General features: G+C 35.4%; 1 protein-coding gene across 6 annotated transcripts in view; it reads left to right on the top strand.

The window, feature by feature from the left end:
• The window catches only part of LOC117426678 (low-density lipoprotein receptor-related protein 1B-like), a 361,324-nt gene that overhangs the window by 315,310 nt on the left and 29,116 nt on the right, over positions 1-16,898 (top strand). For 4 of the 6 annotated variants that reach the window (XM_059033834.1, XM_059033833.1, XM_059033831.1 and 1 more), the window contains exons 61-71: positions 538-726; positions 845-993; positions 1,386-1,479; positions 1,971-2,087; positions 2,443-2,562; positions 3,672-3,791; positions 8,148-8,264; positions 9,477-9,583; positions 9,726-9,855; positions 15,967-16,076; positions 16,722-16,854. In XM_059033834.1, the coding sequence (XP_058889817.1) occupies positions 538-726; positions 845-993; positions 1,386-1,479; positions 1,971-2,087; positions 2,443-2,562; positions 3,672-3,791; positions 8,148-8,264; positions 9,477-9,583; positions 9,726-9,855; positions 15,967-16,076; positions 16,722-16,854 (1,386 nt within the window). The remainder of the gene's footprint in view (positions 1-537; positions 727-844; positions 994-1,385; positions 1,480-1,970; positions 2,088-2,442; positions 2,563-3,671; positions 3,792-8,147; positions 8,265-9,476; positions 9,584-9,725; positions 9,856-15,966; positions 16,077-16,721; positions 16,855-16,898) is intronic. The other 2 variants (XM_059033835.1, XM_059033832.1) reach the window with 1 other exon arrangement.

Here is a 16,898-nt window from a genome sequence, read left to right as displayed (position 1 = left end):
ACATGTTGTAATGACATACTTAGTCTATAAGTGTCAGATTCTGTTTGCATGCTTAGTCAGGTTTATATTAGATCACTGTCAATAGTTTTGTAGCATTTCCTCCTCCTTGTTCTCCTGTACATGTTGTATATGTTTTAAACAAGCTAGCCTGTATAGTGTTGAGACAATTGTATAAACAAGTGAGAGCATAACTAGGGATAGGATTTGAACCGAATTAATGAAAAGAAATTGAAATGCAGAACAATGTTTCATTTTATTTCATTTTAACACACCAGTTAGATGGGTTTTTGGAGTTACTCATTAACAGAAATATTCTGTTTGCCAGGGCAAACAGTACTTCTCACTAGTCAGCAGGTCTCCAGCTTTCAATTCTGTGTTCTCTTAACCAGTAATAAAGAACCTTCCGGGCCTGACAGGTTGTCACAGCAATTATTCACAAGAAGTTGTGTGGTTGTATCTGTCGGACCTTGCAGTATTGAATATTCCATCTGGCATTTTTCCAAGGCTGATGATTAATCTTGCCGCATTCTATTACAGTCCCTAATCAAGACATTCAAGGGGTGATTGGGCTAACAGTGTTTGAAGACTACATCTATTGGACGGATGGGAAATCTAAGTCAGTCAACCGGGCTCACAAAACCTCAGGAGCCGAAAGGATGTCGCTACTTAACTCTTGGCATGCAATAACAGATATACAGGTGTACCACCCATTTAGACAACCAGATGGTAATTGTAGTTTTTCTGTTTCTATCTGTAAATGATGTAAGCAAAAAATATAATTGGGACATACAGGGAATTGTTTACCCAACAATGAAACCCTAATCTCTGTGTCTTCTGTGTCCAGTGCCTAAACATCCGTGCCAAGTGAATAATGGGGGTTGCAGTCACCTGTGTTTGCTCTCTCCTGGTGGAGGTTACAAATGTGCCTGTCCAACTAATTTCTACCTGGCTGCTGATCACAAGACCTGTTTGTCCAACTGTACAGCAAGTCAGGTTTGTGTCTGTGTACTTTTTACTGTATAGATACGCTGCAACTGGCTGCTGTTTACTTCTCTGGTTAATGTTATAGCTGTTTCAAATTACTAGTTAATTATACATGGGTACCCATTCTAGGATTGATTCAGCTGAGATATATTTCTGTTCTCAGGGAAACACTCTGCTGTTCAAGTATTCAGTCATGTTACCACAAAAGAAAGGAAAGGACATTGAGCATTGTAACAGAGAAAATACACTACAGTGTTTGAATACCAACCTCCACACCGTGGCACTGCATTGTAAATCAATTACACTGAATAGATAAGACGTTTTTGTACTTGAAATGATTTTATATTTGGTTCAAAGTAATTGATTTGTCTCTGTTTAATTCTCCTTGGTCCCATCTGCAGTTCCGTTGTGGGACTGATGAATGTATTCCTTTTTGGTGGAAATGTGATACGGTTGATGATTGTGGGGATGGATCCGATGAACCTGTGGACTGTCGTGAGTATCTTATACACTGTTGAACAAGCTTTGGCTAAACACATGTCATTACTGACAGTTTGCTTTTGCTATTGCACCTGATGTTCCCAGCCCTGTCTACAATACACACTGAAACAGGCAACGGGTTTACACATATTGTAAATACAGTACTGTATAAACGCACATAGACATGAGCCGATGGGTGAGAAAAGAATAGAATTGCAATCATGTTATATTCAAAGACTCTTGTGCATCTCCAAAGAGAATTTTCAGATGTGCTTTCCATCTCACTCAGGAACAGATTGACACTGATAGAAAGAATACGTTTAAAGCTGCAACTGATGTGACTTATCATTATCAGATTTAAACTATTACTGAGCACCATTTAACCCTATTTATTTATTTCCCTTAAACTCCCTTCCCAACAAATGACCTGCACTTCTTTTGCTTCTGTTTGTAAAAAAATGAATGTTATAAGTTCATCAAGATCAATGGCAATCTCTTTTCCCTAGCTGAATTTAAATGCCAGCCTGGGCGATTTCAGTGTGGAACTGGGCTCTGCGCCCTTCCTCCTTTCATATGCGATGGAGAAAATGACTGCGGGGACAATTCTGATGAAGCCAACTGTGGTGAGCAATTGCTACACCGTTTAATAACCTTTGTACCCTTTGCCTATAATTCACTGCAATTATTGGAGCACCGTAGTTTTATAAATACATAAATCATCATCCACATATTCTCGTACTAGGAGAAACTGGGATTGGAGTACCCTTTCACCTTTTTCATTACTTATATCTTTGCTTTTAGTGTCCCAAAGTGACATGTTCTGAATTGTATTAATTCCAAATATATCTTTTTAATGTTACTTATTATACAATTTGAAACAATTACCAGTATTTATATAGTTGTCCTTTATGTTTCAACTTTATTGTACTGGGGGGAAATGGAAAAACATAATGTTTTTTTTCTTTTGTCTTACTTCAGATACTTATGTTTGCCTGTCGGGGCAGTTTAAGTGTACAAAGAAGCAGAAGTGTATCCCCTTAAACCTGCGGTGTAACAGTCAGGATGACTGTGGAGATGGGGAGGATGAAATGGATTGTCGTAAGAAGGCCTCTTTTTGCCTTATTTGTGTACATACTGCACGCAGATCATATTGATTCTGGTTGTTGCCGTTTCAAACAAAAATTTAAACATGCCTAGTAGATTCTCAGAACAATATCCTTCCATTTAGATAACACTAGCAGTGTCCCTGTAATCTAAAACTACAGAGGAAAGGCTTCCTACATTAACTTTTCTGTTCTAAACTCTGTTTGAGTATTGGCTCACTTTCCATTTTTCCAAAGCTACATTTCCTGCTCCTATTGTGAAGGTCAACAATGCAGGGTTATACCTTCCCAGAGGTACAACTAAATAAAGAATCTTCCTATTTCTGTATTTCTGGCATGTCTGAGATGAGATTCTGAGATCATCCCTCTGTGTCCATGAGGACAATCCTACACTAACACCAAGTCTTCTCTATAGACAGGCGCACTGTGATTTTCTTTTTTTTATGTTATCAGTACAGGGAATACAAAAATGGTAGGATGCACAACATATAGTTGGCTATGCAAATCAAACAATTTATGCAGTATCAACAGTCTAATCAAACATTGTATTCTGTACTGTCTGACAACATTTTAGGACATCATTTATGAAAATTAGAAAGTGTGTAAAGTATAAAGAAGATGGTTTAACTAAATAAAAGAGAAGTAAGGTTCGAAATCTACTTAAACAGATATATTATCAAAGTGTAGCATGTTTTAGACAATATGTCCTTCAACTAAAAGCAGTGCAGTAGATGTTGATTTTTAAAATGAGCTATTTTGCCCCTTACTTTGGAGTCTGCTTTTAATTTGCACAAGGTATGTGTATCTTTTACCAGCTTGCCATGGTGCATACAATCCTAAGAAGGTTTAAATTGGCAACTTTTCAAGAATAGGAAAGTTATTTTTTGATATAATGCATTGGAATTCTAACTAAATTACTTATGAGATAAATAATGAGTTCCCTAATGAAGTATCGCCTGTTAATGAAAAAGAATCACACACAATTAATATGAAGAAATTTGTTCCAACCCATATCCATATTAACTAAGAAAATGTATTTTTTTAAAAAAGGATTCAGATGTCAGAATCCATATGTTAAAGAGTTACGCCTATCTCTCCTCACAGCTGATAGTACCTGTTCTCCAGACCAATTCCAGTGCAAAACCACAAAACACTGCATATCCAAATTATGGGTGTGTGATGAGGATCCTGATTGTGCTGATGGATCAGATGAGGCTAGCTGTGGTAAGATCCGTGTCCCCTTTAATTAGTGGTATTGATTTGCCATATTTTAACACTTTTTTTAACACTGATCTCTGGTGCTGATAATCTAGCTCACCATTTTTAAACAAAGCCATTAATGTTCAGAATTAAATGTCCAAACCAATTGTTACTTCCAGATTTACTGTACATCTGTTAACCCTACTGGTTATTTGTCCTACTCTCTGTCTATTTCATCTGTGAGCCAGCTTGATAAGTGGTCTAGATGAAATTAAAAGTCAAAACTTTGTCAAGTTCTGATTGGCCGAAACAACCTTGAGCATTGTATAATGCATATGATATAAACCTTGATGTGTAATTATAGCCATGTAATTATAGTGAACCTTGTTAATGATTATTTTTGGTCAGCATAAACACTCACCTTCATACATCATGCATCAAAATATTGCATATTTTATAAAATATTGACAGCTCAGCTACAGGGTGCAGTTATTTTCATTTCTATGCTTTTGTGAATGAATTATAGTATTTCATTTATTAACCCCAAAAGAGTCACTGGCCAATAAAATCAGCAGGTCAAATAACTTTTACATGTTCTGTATCTTCTACTAAAAGCCATCGAGTTAAAGCAGTAAAATCTCTTAATGCTAGGCTAGGCTTGGGGGCCTTTTTTTTCTTTTCTTTTTTTATTTTATTGACTGCCACTAAGAAGTTCTGAAGAAACAAGGGCTGTCTTATTGAGTGACATGAGAAAGGGGTTGTTGATAATTAAAAAGTGTCACTTTTCTCTTACACACAAATTGATTTGTCTGTCCTCTTCAGACTGTGTGCTCCTTGGTTTTAGTGGAGATTAATTCCACAAATCCATCTGTTTTTAAGTCTGTATCAGCCACCCTGAGATTATTCTTAGCACAAGTTATTCATTTAAAAACTCTCAGTAAGCATATTACTCCCCTCATTAAAAGCATGATTACTGCTATCTTAAAGAAGCAGATTAAGAGTTGTGTTGTAACTAATATTGCATTCAATTATATATGATCAATTGAAAGTGTCAGATGTAGTTTAAAATTAAGTTACAGAAGGCCTTTCCTTATTAATAATAGGTTGTCAGATCAACAGCTGTTAGGTTTTTGACATGTTATACAGTTTATATATATATATATATATATATATATATATATATATATATATATATATATATATATAGTAATGTTATACTGTTTTGTTTTGATACTCCTAAATCATTTCCAATTTTACAAAATGTGGTTAGGAAAAAGACCACACCACCCTCCTCAAGCTGTACATTACTCGTGGTTTTCAGAGATCATTTTTTTGTTTGTAAATAACTTAAAATGACAACAGTCATGAAAAGAATTGTATGATTACAACAGAGCTGCTGCAAAACTCCCAACATGAATAATGTAATATACCATCAGAAAGGAGCATAGTTTCCTTGATTCACCAAAGGTTAGTATGATTGAACAAAGGTTTTGAAAGTAATACGTTGTCAGCAGTTTCTAGGAAAGTTGAAGGATAAGAAACAAAACACATTTTGGGAATGGGGAACCTGATTATGTTCCAAAAAAATGATTTTGCTTTCTTCATATGTATATGAACATATTAAAACAATCCCAGTGAGGGGGGTTGGATATGACTGAGAAAAATGGAGGAATGCCTTCAAGAATCCTGTGTTAAGCATGTCCTTGGCAGTTATATGCAGCCTGTATTAAAGTACTGCAGGTACCTAAATGGGACATACACCTCCTGGTGTGTTGTTTCACTACCACAGTAGTGACACACACACACACACACACACACACACACACACACACACACACATATATATATATATCATTCATTGTTTTCTGTTCTTACTAGCTAGAGTAGAGAGAGACATGTTTATGTCACTTATGTTTATGTCAGAATAAGACAGAAAAAAAAAAATTTTGATAGCAACATGAGTAAAAAACTAAAAATCACCCAGAGTATGCAAAGCGGAACTCAGTGGAACTGGCTTGTGTGAGTTGTGCTAAGGGCTAGTGACTGAAAAGGGGTGGTGTTATGCACGTGCTACAAAAATAAGACACACGTCTTAATCACAAATTGATTGACGATGTTACTGTTTTTTCTTTTTTTATTTTCCATATTTATTTATTTGTTTAGTTCATATTTATGTTTTTTGCTGACTGTCGGCGGGCCACTTGCTTGTCGCTTGCGCCAGTTGAAGTAACCCATGCACTAAATCGCATATGACTGTCTAGCAGTTTCCACAGCAGCATTAAACCAAATTAGAATGCTATAAATGCTGCATTATGTTCAGGAATTAACTTTCAGATATGGCAATGTGATGCATCATTAATAATGCATTATACAGGTATCCATTGCCACACATAGATGAATTAAACAACTGACACTGAAATAAGATATGATTATTAAATGTGTGATTTTTAATATTGGAAGTGCATGTAACAGACAGTGTCGGATGGAATTATTAAAAAAAAAAAAAACGTGTATTAATAGCTTGTTTTCCCCTACCACCTAAAGTGTATATCATAACAAAAAACATGAAACTATAGAAATCAGGCAGTAGGTGTACTGTATAGCAACATTAGACAGTGTACATAAATTGGGCATTAAACAGCTAAGATAGTGCACATTAATTGTACAGCAGTTAAAAAATATGTTATTATCCTGGCTAAATATTTACTGCAAATACAGTGAAACCTAAATTAACCAGACACTAAAGGGACTAAATAGTGTGTTTGTCAAAGACAGATGGCTACTAATCCAGGTTGCTACTGTTTTTAATGTATATTAATAATACAAAATGTGTATTTGTTTTGGGTTTTACTGGCTGTCAAGAACAGGTACCCTACTGTAACTATTTAGTTATTTTGGCAGCAAATAAAGTTTACTGTGCAGATTAAAAAAGACACTGATGCATTTCAGTGGGATAAAGAGCACTGTTGACCATGAGCTATTATTGCCTAAATCAGTGGTTTTCAAACTTTTTAGGCCCTGTGCCTCTTTCCAAATAATCTAGTCTACCGTGTACCCTCATCTGAGATAGGGTCGTAATATACCAATGAAAACAGGAAAAAATGTGGTCTTTTCTAATTACTAAAGTATTTGCAAAACCTCAACTCAAGAGAACAAGCAGGCAATCCTAACTAGACAAAAAATAAATACAACTCAAACACTAGGATTATAGTCATTTAAATTTTTAATCACAGGAAGCTGTTTACAAACTACCTGAGTTATCATCTGTTTTTGCTTTACCAAGGCATGTTTGGGCTCTTGAATTTTTGCAGTTTTTGTTTTAGGTCGCCCGACAGGTCTCCGTACACCCTGTTTCCTGTGAGAAGATGCTGAGTTGCTGAGTCTCTGCAGGGCTTTTTCTAGTTTTTGTTGACGTGTCTGATGAGTAGTATTTCGTTTATGTTTTAACATAGCCATTTCTGTTTTTCTATTTCGCAAATGCAGAAGTGCAAAGAGAAAACAAATGGGACAGTTTGCACAAAAACTTTTTTTTTTTATTGAACTCGAATTGTATCATTGAACACCTGAGCAGGGACAATGTAAAATGTTATGTGTGTCTTGTGCATTATGAAAATCTAACCAAAATAAGCACATTGTTTTGAAGTGAATATTTCCAAAAGCTAATTTGTTGAACGTAGAAGTGACATTTATATCATGCAGTCAAAAATGACTTTTAGCAAAATGCTTATGGTTTAAAGTGTTTAGTGCAGTAGTCTGTTCGTGTTAATCAGACAATTAGAGGTTGTTGATGGGCACTCACTGTATGATATGAACACACACAATAGGTCTGGAGTAGGGAATTTAATTACAGACACATTTCCCATACCAGGATTTCAGGATTTATTTATTTATTTTTTTAAATAATAATAATAATAATATTATGCTTTTATTAATAATTACCGGTGTAGTGGCATAGGGTAATGCACTCACACGACAAGTGAGTTCTTCAGCGAATTATGAAAAAACAACACACGGTTTTATTTGAAAGAAGATTCAACATTGTTGATTCAATTGCAAAGTCACAAAGTACTGCAAGTGGTAAAAAAAAAAAAAAAAAAATCCTAGTAGTCTGCCATTACAAATTTTTCTCATGTACCACTTGATATTTGAAAACCACTGGCCTAAGTGTTAATCACCAATGATGATTTCATTCATCATCTCTATAAATGTCTCTGTGTACACAGTCAGCAAACTGATTCTCTGAAAATGTCCAAGAACCTTCCCATCAGAAGAATACTATATGTAAATCCCATGGGCTAAATAGTCAAACTAATACCTTGCACATAAGTGGTAGAGTTTGTACATACCAAAGGCATTGTTTTTTTGTGTTTTTTCTTTAAGATGAAAAGACTTGTGGACCTCATGAATTCCATTGTCAGAATAACAACTGTATTCCAGACCACTGGAGATGTGACAGTCAGAATGACTGTGGAGACAACTCGGATGAGGAGAACTGCAGTAAGTGCCACTGCTTTACTTTACAGCTTAGCCAGGGCAGGATAAGAGTGTTGGAGTAGGTATTCAGGCAGATGTTCCTTCAATCCAGTTTGGCGCAATTCTGGATTTTGGCTTTCAATAATGTGAATTTTTTAGGCTCATTTTCAATTAAAGGAAGTACTAAACTGCACTTGCAATATATATTGAAAACACATTCTGAATGTTAGAGGCATATTTTCGCTAACACCACGTTGTTGATCTTGGCTTAAGGAGGACAGTGCTACATGACTTATCAGGCTAATAATCCAGTGTGTATTACATAGAAGGACAGTTCCACTTGAGATTAATGCAGCATATGAATTGCATTCTATTCTCCCTAAACTTGCATTATACAATCTTAATGATGTATAATGATTAGTGTTTCAAGTACAGTCATATGCCCATATTTTGTTATTATATCTTAAATTGTATATGTGCTATGCTATGTAAGGACCTTTTATTAATATAGTTTTATCTGTAAACTGCTGAGTACAAACATAATGTACAGTCATTTACATTGAAAGTATGGCTAACTGAATGTGGCACTAACCTTTAGCCATAAGTATTTTTGTTGAGAAAGATTGGTTTTAATTACTCCATTTCAACCAGAAATTAATCAGGGAATCTTCTTACACACTATAAAGAAGAGTTAGTTACATAATTACTGTATTCCGTGTTTTATTTATTTATTTATTTATTTATTTATATTTCGCACAGGAATACCTGAGATTAAATTCATTGCAATTACTGTGTTTCCTGGAGTCAGTGTCCTAAAATGTCGCTCCTAATAAACAAAATGTAGTAATGCTGGTTGTGAAAAAGTGATAATTGACCATCCAACCTGACAAAGAGGAAAAAAAAGTTAACTGATCTCTAAGGCTTTTTCAGCTTGCTTTCTAGCTGGGAGGCAGCATTGTAGCTAGGTCTCCAGTGCCTGCATGTTAGAAGTCACTGCTGTAGATGCAGTCTGCCTCTACTCCTACAGAGGATTTTAAACCAGTTTGGGTGAACCCAGTCCAGTATATACTGTACTGCTCCCTATATCAAATCTCAATTATGTAGCAGTAGTGAATTAATTAAATATATATATATATATATATATATATATATATATATATATATATATATATATATATATATTAAAAGTGAATGTGTATTCAGAGAATGCTTATAATAGGTTATTTTCCCTTTTAGATCCCAGTACCTGCAACTCTAAAGATTTTGTCTGTGCGAATGGAGACTGCGTATCTGCTCGATTTAGGTGTGACGGAGACTACGATTGTGTTGACAGTTCAGATGAGGTATGTAACTGTGGTTGTTTTTTGATTTATTTATTTATTTATGATTTGATTGTACAGTATGTTGCTTTGTAATGCATGCTGGGTTATCATCTTTAAGTCTTTATTAGTATTATTTGCCTATTATGTGTCCCTATATTTACAGAAAGGTTGTGAAACTCGTTGCTCTCAAGACCAGTTCCAGTGCCTAAATAGCCACTGTATTTCATTAAAATGGTTGTGTGATGGTCAAGAGGACTGCAAGGCTGGGGAAGATGAGGAAAACTGTGATAAAGGTAAGCCTTTCATATTTTCAAACGCAAAAACCACATACCCTCATAATATTCAAGAAGAATGAACATGCATGTGTATATACCCATGGATTCCTACATGTTTTCCTGATTTGTCTCCATTTTGCAAATACTTTTAATTTGAAATAGTAAAGATGTAAAAAGACTACAGGCTGCTCTACATTCAATACCAACTTTAATAATGAATTCTGAGAGCAAACTTTGTAAATCTGTAACATCACAAGGGATGTCTCTAACCAATACTGCTAATTGGCTGTATACCCTTGTAATCACAGCAAGCAGCAAGTGGTATTTTAAAATTGAATGGGAATGAAAAATAACAGATGAGAGCTGATGTAATGGCGACCCCCCACTTCCAAATATAGCCCTACACCCCTGGGCATTAGTTGATTAATTGGTAGATTAATCCATGCACAATTTTAATAAAGGTAACGATATTATAGCAGATGTCCTGCATAGTAATACTAAAAAATCAATAGAATCTAAAAAAATAAATAAATAAAAATAAGCTCAATGGGAATTTGGTCCTTTTAAAATCATTTTTATTATCATTTTTATTTTAGTAAACGTAACACATTTTCACAGAACAACCGTTCTTTCAGGCCACTGTCAGTCACATACTTGAAAACACAAGACAGCTGAGCTGCGTTTCCATCGTTGGATGTTTAATCTACCATTATAGCCACGTACTTGTCTTCCTTCCTGTACTTCTGCATCTAGCAGAACCTGAGGCACCAAAGAGATTAAGCCGTTCTGAATCTTGTTTGAGGTCTCCGAGAATACTGTGTCTATTGACAAGCAATTGCTTAACATGCTGTTGTAGTCAGAAATCAGAGAAAGTAATTCCACATAATTACCACTATTTGAGGAACTGGTGCCTTCATCATGCCCTCTGCATGCCAGTTCTTGCTTGCCAAGGTAAACAACAGAATCAATCAAGCGTTTAAGAGCCTCATGATTTTTTCTTGATCATTGTGATGAATTGTATCCCTACGTTTCTGCTCATCCAGTTGACTTGAACATCAATCTGGATTTGTCCAAAAGTTTTGAGTGTAACAGTGGCTCGCAAGTGACTTTGGGAACGCTCATGTTTTTGTGTTGACTTTGTTAGATATCCTAGATTGCTGTAAGCCAGTGCTGTTCTATATTGCCTTTTCTGTACTGAACAAAATACAGCTCCAGCATACTTTTTTTTAATTGTCAGCTACCGGTAAGCCACGGATACCTTTCAGAATTTCAATTTTGGAAGTGGCGAGTATATCCTTTCCCTTCCTGTGTCAGTTCAGGTATTAAAGAAAGTGGTCCACTCCATAGTAGTACTCTTGTACAAGCTACTTTTGGACCTGATGAAGACACAGTTGGTGTTGAAACGCATTGTTTTATTTTTTGCAGCAATTTTTTAATAATAAAGACAATGACTTTTTATTTGAAATGAAATAGGAGTGGATCACTTTCTTAAAAAACATTGGCGGGGTAGACATCTGATACTCCATTTCATTTCCTTATGGATAGCACCTCAATTTGAAGAACTTGTTTAAAATGAGCTGTGCACGAATTTGAATTGTGTGTGTGTGTGTGTGAGTAAAGTGATATAGGTTTAGTGATTTATGAATAATGCTAATGAAAGGCCCATCTCTTATTTATAACTGTTCTCTTCTATAAAATGTGCGTATATTGGCAGCAATCGCTGTCTACGCTTTTGATTTCCTTGGCAACTGGTAGAGGCACAGCATGACACAACACAGCAGACTTATTCATGACTGGGGGGGGGGTCTTGAACTTGATTGTTTGAAGACCAGATTTCCCCAGTAAAGCTTTCTGTAGAGGAATTGCATTTTTTAAAATAAATATGGTGATCTTTGTGGATTTTGAATAAAATTTAATTTTAAATTCATTAGAAATTCTTGAACTACAAGGTAAACAAACATAAGAGCAAAACTGTGCCTCAGACAGAGCCACAAATAAGTCAACTCACTCTCTGTTCTGTTTTTTCTTCAGTCCTTTCAAAAGAATTGGTTCCACAAATATCAGACTGAGTAGGCTGTTCCATAGACAGAGGCCAACTAATTAAATACAGACCTCTGTTCACCCCTTTTATAATGATTTTCTAAAATGCTCCACTGGAGACACGTTATGAAGAAGGTCATTTTTGTCCTTCTTTTTTTTCATTTTGGTGTTTTCCCTGTAATATATATATATATATATATATATATATATATATATATATATATATATATAATTTATTTTTTATTTTTATTTTTTTTTGAAGAAAATACCTTATTGGCTGTCCAGTTGGCCCGTAACTGGAAACAAGAATAGTGTGTAGCAATCAAACCAGGGCATAACCTTCATGTATTTCTTGGTCTCTATGTTGGAACATTGAAATACAGAAGGAATTTACTGCAGGGCTAGAATCGCTTTCTGTTTCTTTCCCATTGAGAGCTCACATGTCTGCTGCTCTCTTCTGTTCCAGTTCTGAATAATCCTCATGAATACAAAGCGAAGAGAACAAAATACCAGCAGGTTAAACTGCCAGCAGAAAAAAGATTTAATTTGTATAGCGGGGTATCATTGTGTATGGGAATGTACTGAAACCCCCAGTGTGTGTTCTATTAACAGTCTGTACTACCCTATTGCGTATTCAGAATATTCAATTCTAACTCTATTTTCTATATGAAATATCAGTACCTGTGAGCAAAGTGCTTGTAAACCATTATTTCCATCAAAGTTCAGCGAAACAGGTTTGAAGCAGCTTGAAGGGCTAATAAGCTATAATGGATCAAGTATTGTTTTAATGAGCTAGTGAATGACATTTTCAACAGATTTAATTAAATAATATTGATTGAGTTACTCACTGGTGCAAAATAAATGTACTAATATAGCTTATTTAACCATCAATCATCATAGCCTGAAATACCACTGGATCCTTGTCAGTTATGGAACTGATAGCCATCACCAATGGGTTTTCTCTGCAAAACACATTTTTAGATCGGAAATATTTGTAACAGTTTTTATTAGTTTTTTTCCACCCAGTTTACTATATTCTGCATCTCAAATTATTCTGACAGCTCTTGTCCACATGCCCCAGCTGCAGCAATGTTTCTTGGCAGCAGTGCCAGAACTACAAGCTCATCCCGATGCTTAGTTGCTGTTTACAAGAGGTTGTTTCAACGCCCTTTTATGGTGGAGGGAATCTCATTATCTGTCCCAGCATTCCCCTCTGGGTACCATAAGCAGAGGGAAGTGGCGACTACACAGACGCCTCCACCACAGGTTGAGTATGAAATCACCAGGTGCGTACAGACTTCTGATGTGGGCCGATCATCACTGGATTGCCATTAAGGATGTACACCTCCCTGGTGTTTGAAACACTGCTGAGCAGAGTGGCAGTTACACCCAGAGATAATACGTCAGATGTGAATCAAGTATGGGATCAGTGGACCTGTTTGCGGTCAGGGAGATCATACATTGCCAACAGTGGTTCTCTCTGCAGAGCGATCCTCGAGCTCTGGGAATGGATGCTCTGGCCTCTCGGTGGCCCAGAACACTCCGTTATGCCTTCCTGCTGTTGGTGTGGATCTTGGTCTACCTAGTGATCAATCAGGCAGGAGGAGGCACAGATGCTTCTTGTGGCTCCCAGCTGGGTAAGGGGGCACTGGTTTGCATCAATGATTCACATGCTAGCGGCAGAGCCTTGGCAGTTTTCAACCAGGCAGGTCCTGTTATCCCAGGCCCAGGGTCAGCTGGTAACATCACTATCTGGTTACTCTACAGCTGTGGGTCTGACTGTTGAGTAGCGATGACTATCTTCATTAGGTTTGTCTCAACGTGTAGTTCTGATCTTCTAGAGCATCTTCTACTTCTTCCCAGTATGGTTTAAAGTGCAATATTTTTGACAAGTGGTGCAATAGTCGAGACGTGGACCCTGTTTCCTGTCCTCTTCCCTTAATCTTGGGAGTTTTTACATGATCTTTTTGAGCAGGGTAAGGCACTTTTCAGCTGTCCATGTAAAGGTAGACCACACTAATAAATTAATAGTCAGTCAACCCACCACCGCTCAATTAAAAAAGAGAAACAAGAGCATGTGTAATTGAATAATTGTACCAGACAGGGAGAGACAATTGTGCAAATAATGTAGCAGAGGTGTTCTGGAGCCCTTTTGCCTTAATATATCTTAATTAGGGTTTCAAAAAGTGATTTAGTGTGAGTAATGTATCTATTTTAAATGGCTGTTGGAGGGGGTGGGGGAGGGACTTTTATTTACAAAAGCCTGTTCCCATTAGCTGTGTGCTTAGACTACCTGCAGAAATAAAAATGAATTTGACAGGTATATGAATATTGTTGATACATAAATGATGTTCTCTCATAATTCTTTCAATTTTATACAAACATGCCATCTCTTTTTTTTTAAAACACTTGATAAATAAATGTCAGTAGTGATAATGTGAACGCCATAATGCTACTAATTAAATAATAGTTTAAACAAAATTACCCTTTTGATACAGCGGACCCAAATTCTATTGGAATTTTAGATTTGTTAAACCACTTGAATTTTATCAAACTGAAAAAAAGTTGCCTTTGATGGAAAACAAGTTCTAACAAAATTATTGTACAGTACAGCATGTAAACAGTATATTATACAGTATAAAGTGTTTAATCTTCAAAGCTAAATTGAGTTAGAATAACCTCAATTGTATCATAGTTTGGTTTCTATTATTAATGATTCACTGAGAGGTACTGCCTATAGGGCATTAGGAAACACAGTCTCTGCACAGATGAAAAGTTTGATTACAAATCACATGAAATTAATGTTAACCCTCCTAACAATGTTCTTTCAGAATAAAAAATAATTTGCTGGAGGAAAAACAAAATGAAATATCCTTGTACAATAAATCAATGCGATTATTTAATTTGAAAAAAGGGTTATTTTCAAGGACTTGTAACTGATTGAGTCTTTATGTGTAGAAATTGAATCCAAAGTGTAAGAACAGCTGGGGGAAAAAAAGCCTTTCTGTCCAATGAGAAAAATCATGCTAACATCAATATTGATCATTCAAATCCTGAATATTACTCTAATAGCGCTTCTCAGCAAGTAAGCCAGAGGAAGGGGTTAATGATTAAAATACTTCAGCCCTTTAACTCTGCTTATTCAACTTGTGATTTATTGACATCACTAAGTTTGCAGCACCATACTGTGTGGGTAATTGAAATATAGGCCCCCAGGTATTTGACTAAGACAAGACTTCTGTGGTTGAATTGCTGTTGACCATGAAAGACTAGAACTGGAAAATTGTAGCTCTTTAAAAATTTTTTAAAAAAAGGTAATTGCTGACAAATAAGCAAAGGCCTTATTCAGTTTCCTATAACACCTATACTGTATATGTCTATGTTAGAGAATTAGGGGTATTCATCTTACCTCCCATGTACAGCTGTCCATCATTAAGTAATCGTACCATATGCAGAGGTACTAAAAATAAACTACTTAAATGAGTGCTAACCATGGAATTTAAATCTAGTTTCTTAATTCATATATCATTATCACAATTATAATTCACACCCTTTTGTTGTGTTGATGTTTTTTGTTCTGTATTATGCATGACTATGCTGTATTATATAGTCATGCATAAAAAATGCTGTATTATGCATGACTATGATTGTGCTTGTATTATTTTTTTCCTGTTGAGATCTAATAGCTAGCACTGGATTATGAGACTAGTTTGAAGGCTTTACTTCTATGCTGTTTAAATAAAAGCATACTAAATAAAAATATAGCTGTGCAGTTGCGAGAAGGAGATTTTGCCAATTTCTTGCAATCAGTTACATTGTGGAAGTCTTCATGAGCACACAACAAGTTAGTATAAATACAAATATAGATTTTTAATAATGTCTATAAATGTTAGTAATTTTTTTAAATATATATATATATATATATATTTTTTTTATTTTTTTATTTAAAGAATTATGAAAACATGGTCAATAAATGCCACTGTATTGAAGGCCATTGTTTGGATCATTAAAGTGGACCTCCATAATTAAATATATAAATAATATATATATTATTTATTATACTTTATTATACTTATTTCTTTTTTTCAGTAGTGATTCCTTCTTGCTCCTCCAAGGAATATGTCTGCCCTAGTGGGGGCTGTGTAGCAGCTAACTTAAGATGCAATGGAATTGATGACTGTGCTGATGGTTCAGATGAGGTAGGTGCAGGTCTGTTGCATGTAGGCACTGGAGAAAGCATTGGGTCTAGAGAACATTTGCATTTGCTTTTGCTTTAACAGATGTGCTGTGGTGTAAAAGCAAATACAGATTATTTTGACAGAACATTTGAATTCTCTTATTTTTTCTCATGGCATATTTCTCAGAGATGATCACTAGATTAATTATTAAAGTACACTTGTACTAATACTGGACTATTTTCAGTGTGTTCTTTACCAGAGTACCAAACATTAAAGTAAATGCTTTTGACTCATACTGAGTACCAGCATACTGTATGTATAGCATATGCAATGAAACTACAGTAGATATAACACTATTGGTATATTATTATTATTTATTTCTTTGACTTTGTAAAATGTTTGACAGATAATGTGCAATTTTAAATCACTGCCACCTCATGCCATCTGTTTTGTTTTTATTTATGTTTTATTTATTATAATAAATTTCAACATGTTCTAAATTAATACAATAATGTGTCTGTATTGTGCTATTGCAATTTGAAAAAGCTATTTGTCCTAATCATAAGCGATGCTAAGTCTTTATACTCTTGCTGCATTTTCTATTGTTCTTTGTTTGGCTGAAAAATATAAATCAGACAGCTAAATAATGTAATGCTCTATTGACAGGTTGACTGTGTGACAGACTGCAGAGAAGATGAATTTCGATGTCAGAACAGAGCTCATTGTATCCCAGCTAGATGGCGATGTGATGGTGTCCATGACTGTGTGGATCACAGTGACGAAGAAAACTGTGACCATGGTAAGGACTGCTTCTAGATTCACTTTTGATTTGTATTGATCTTT

This window comes from Acipenser ruthenus, chromosome 11 (assembly GCF_902713425.1).
Source record: "Acipenser ruthenus chromosome 11, fAciRut3.2 maternal haplotype, whole genome shotgun sequence".
Classification (NCBI taxonomy): domain Eukaryota; kingdom Metazoa; phylum Chordata; class Actinopteri; order Acipenseriformes; family Acipenseridae; genus Acipenser; species Acipenser ruthenus.
Note: the sequence above shows the minus strand (reverse complement) of the source record. Positions and strands in the feature narration are given on the sequence as shown.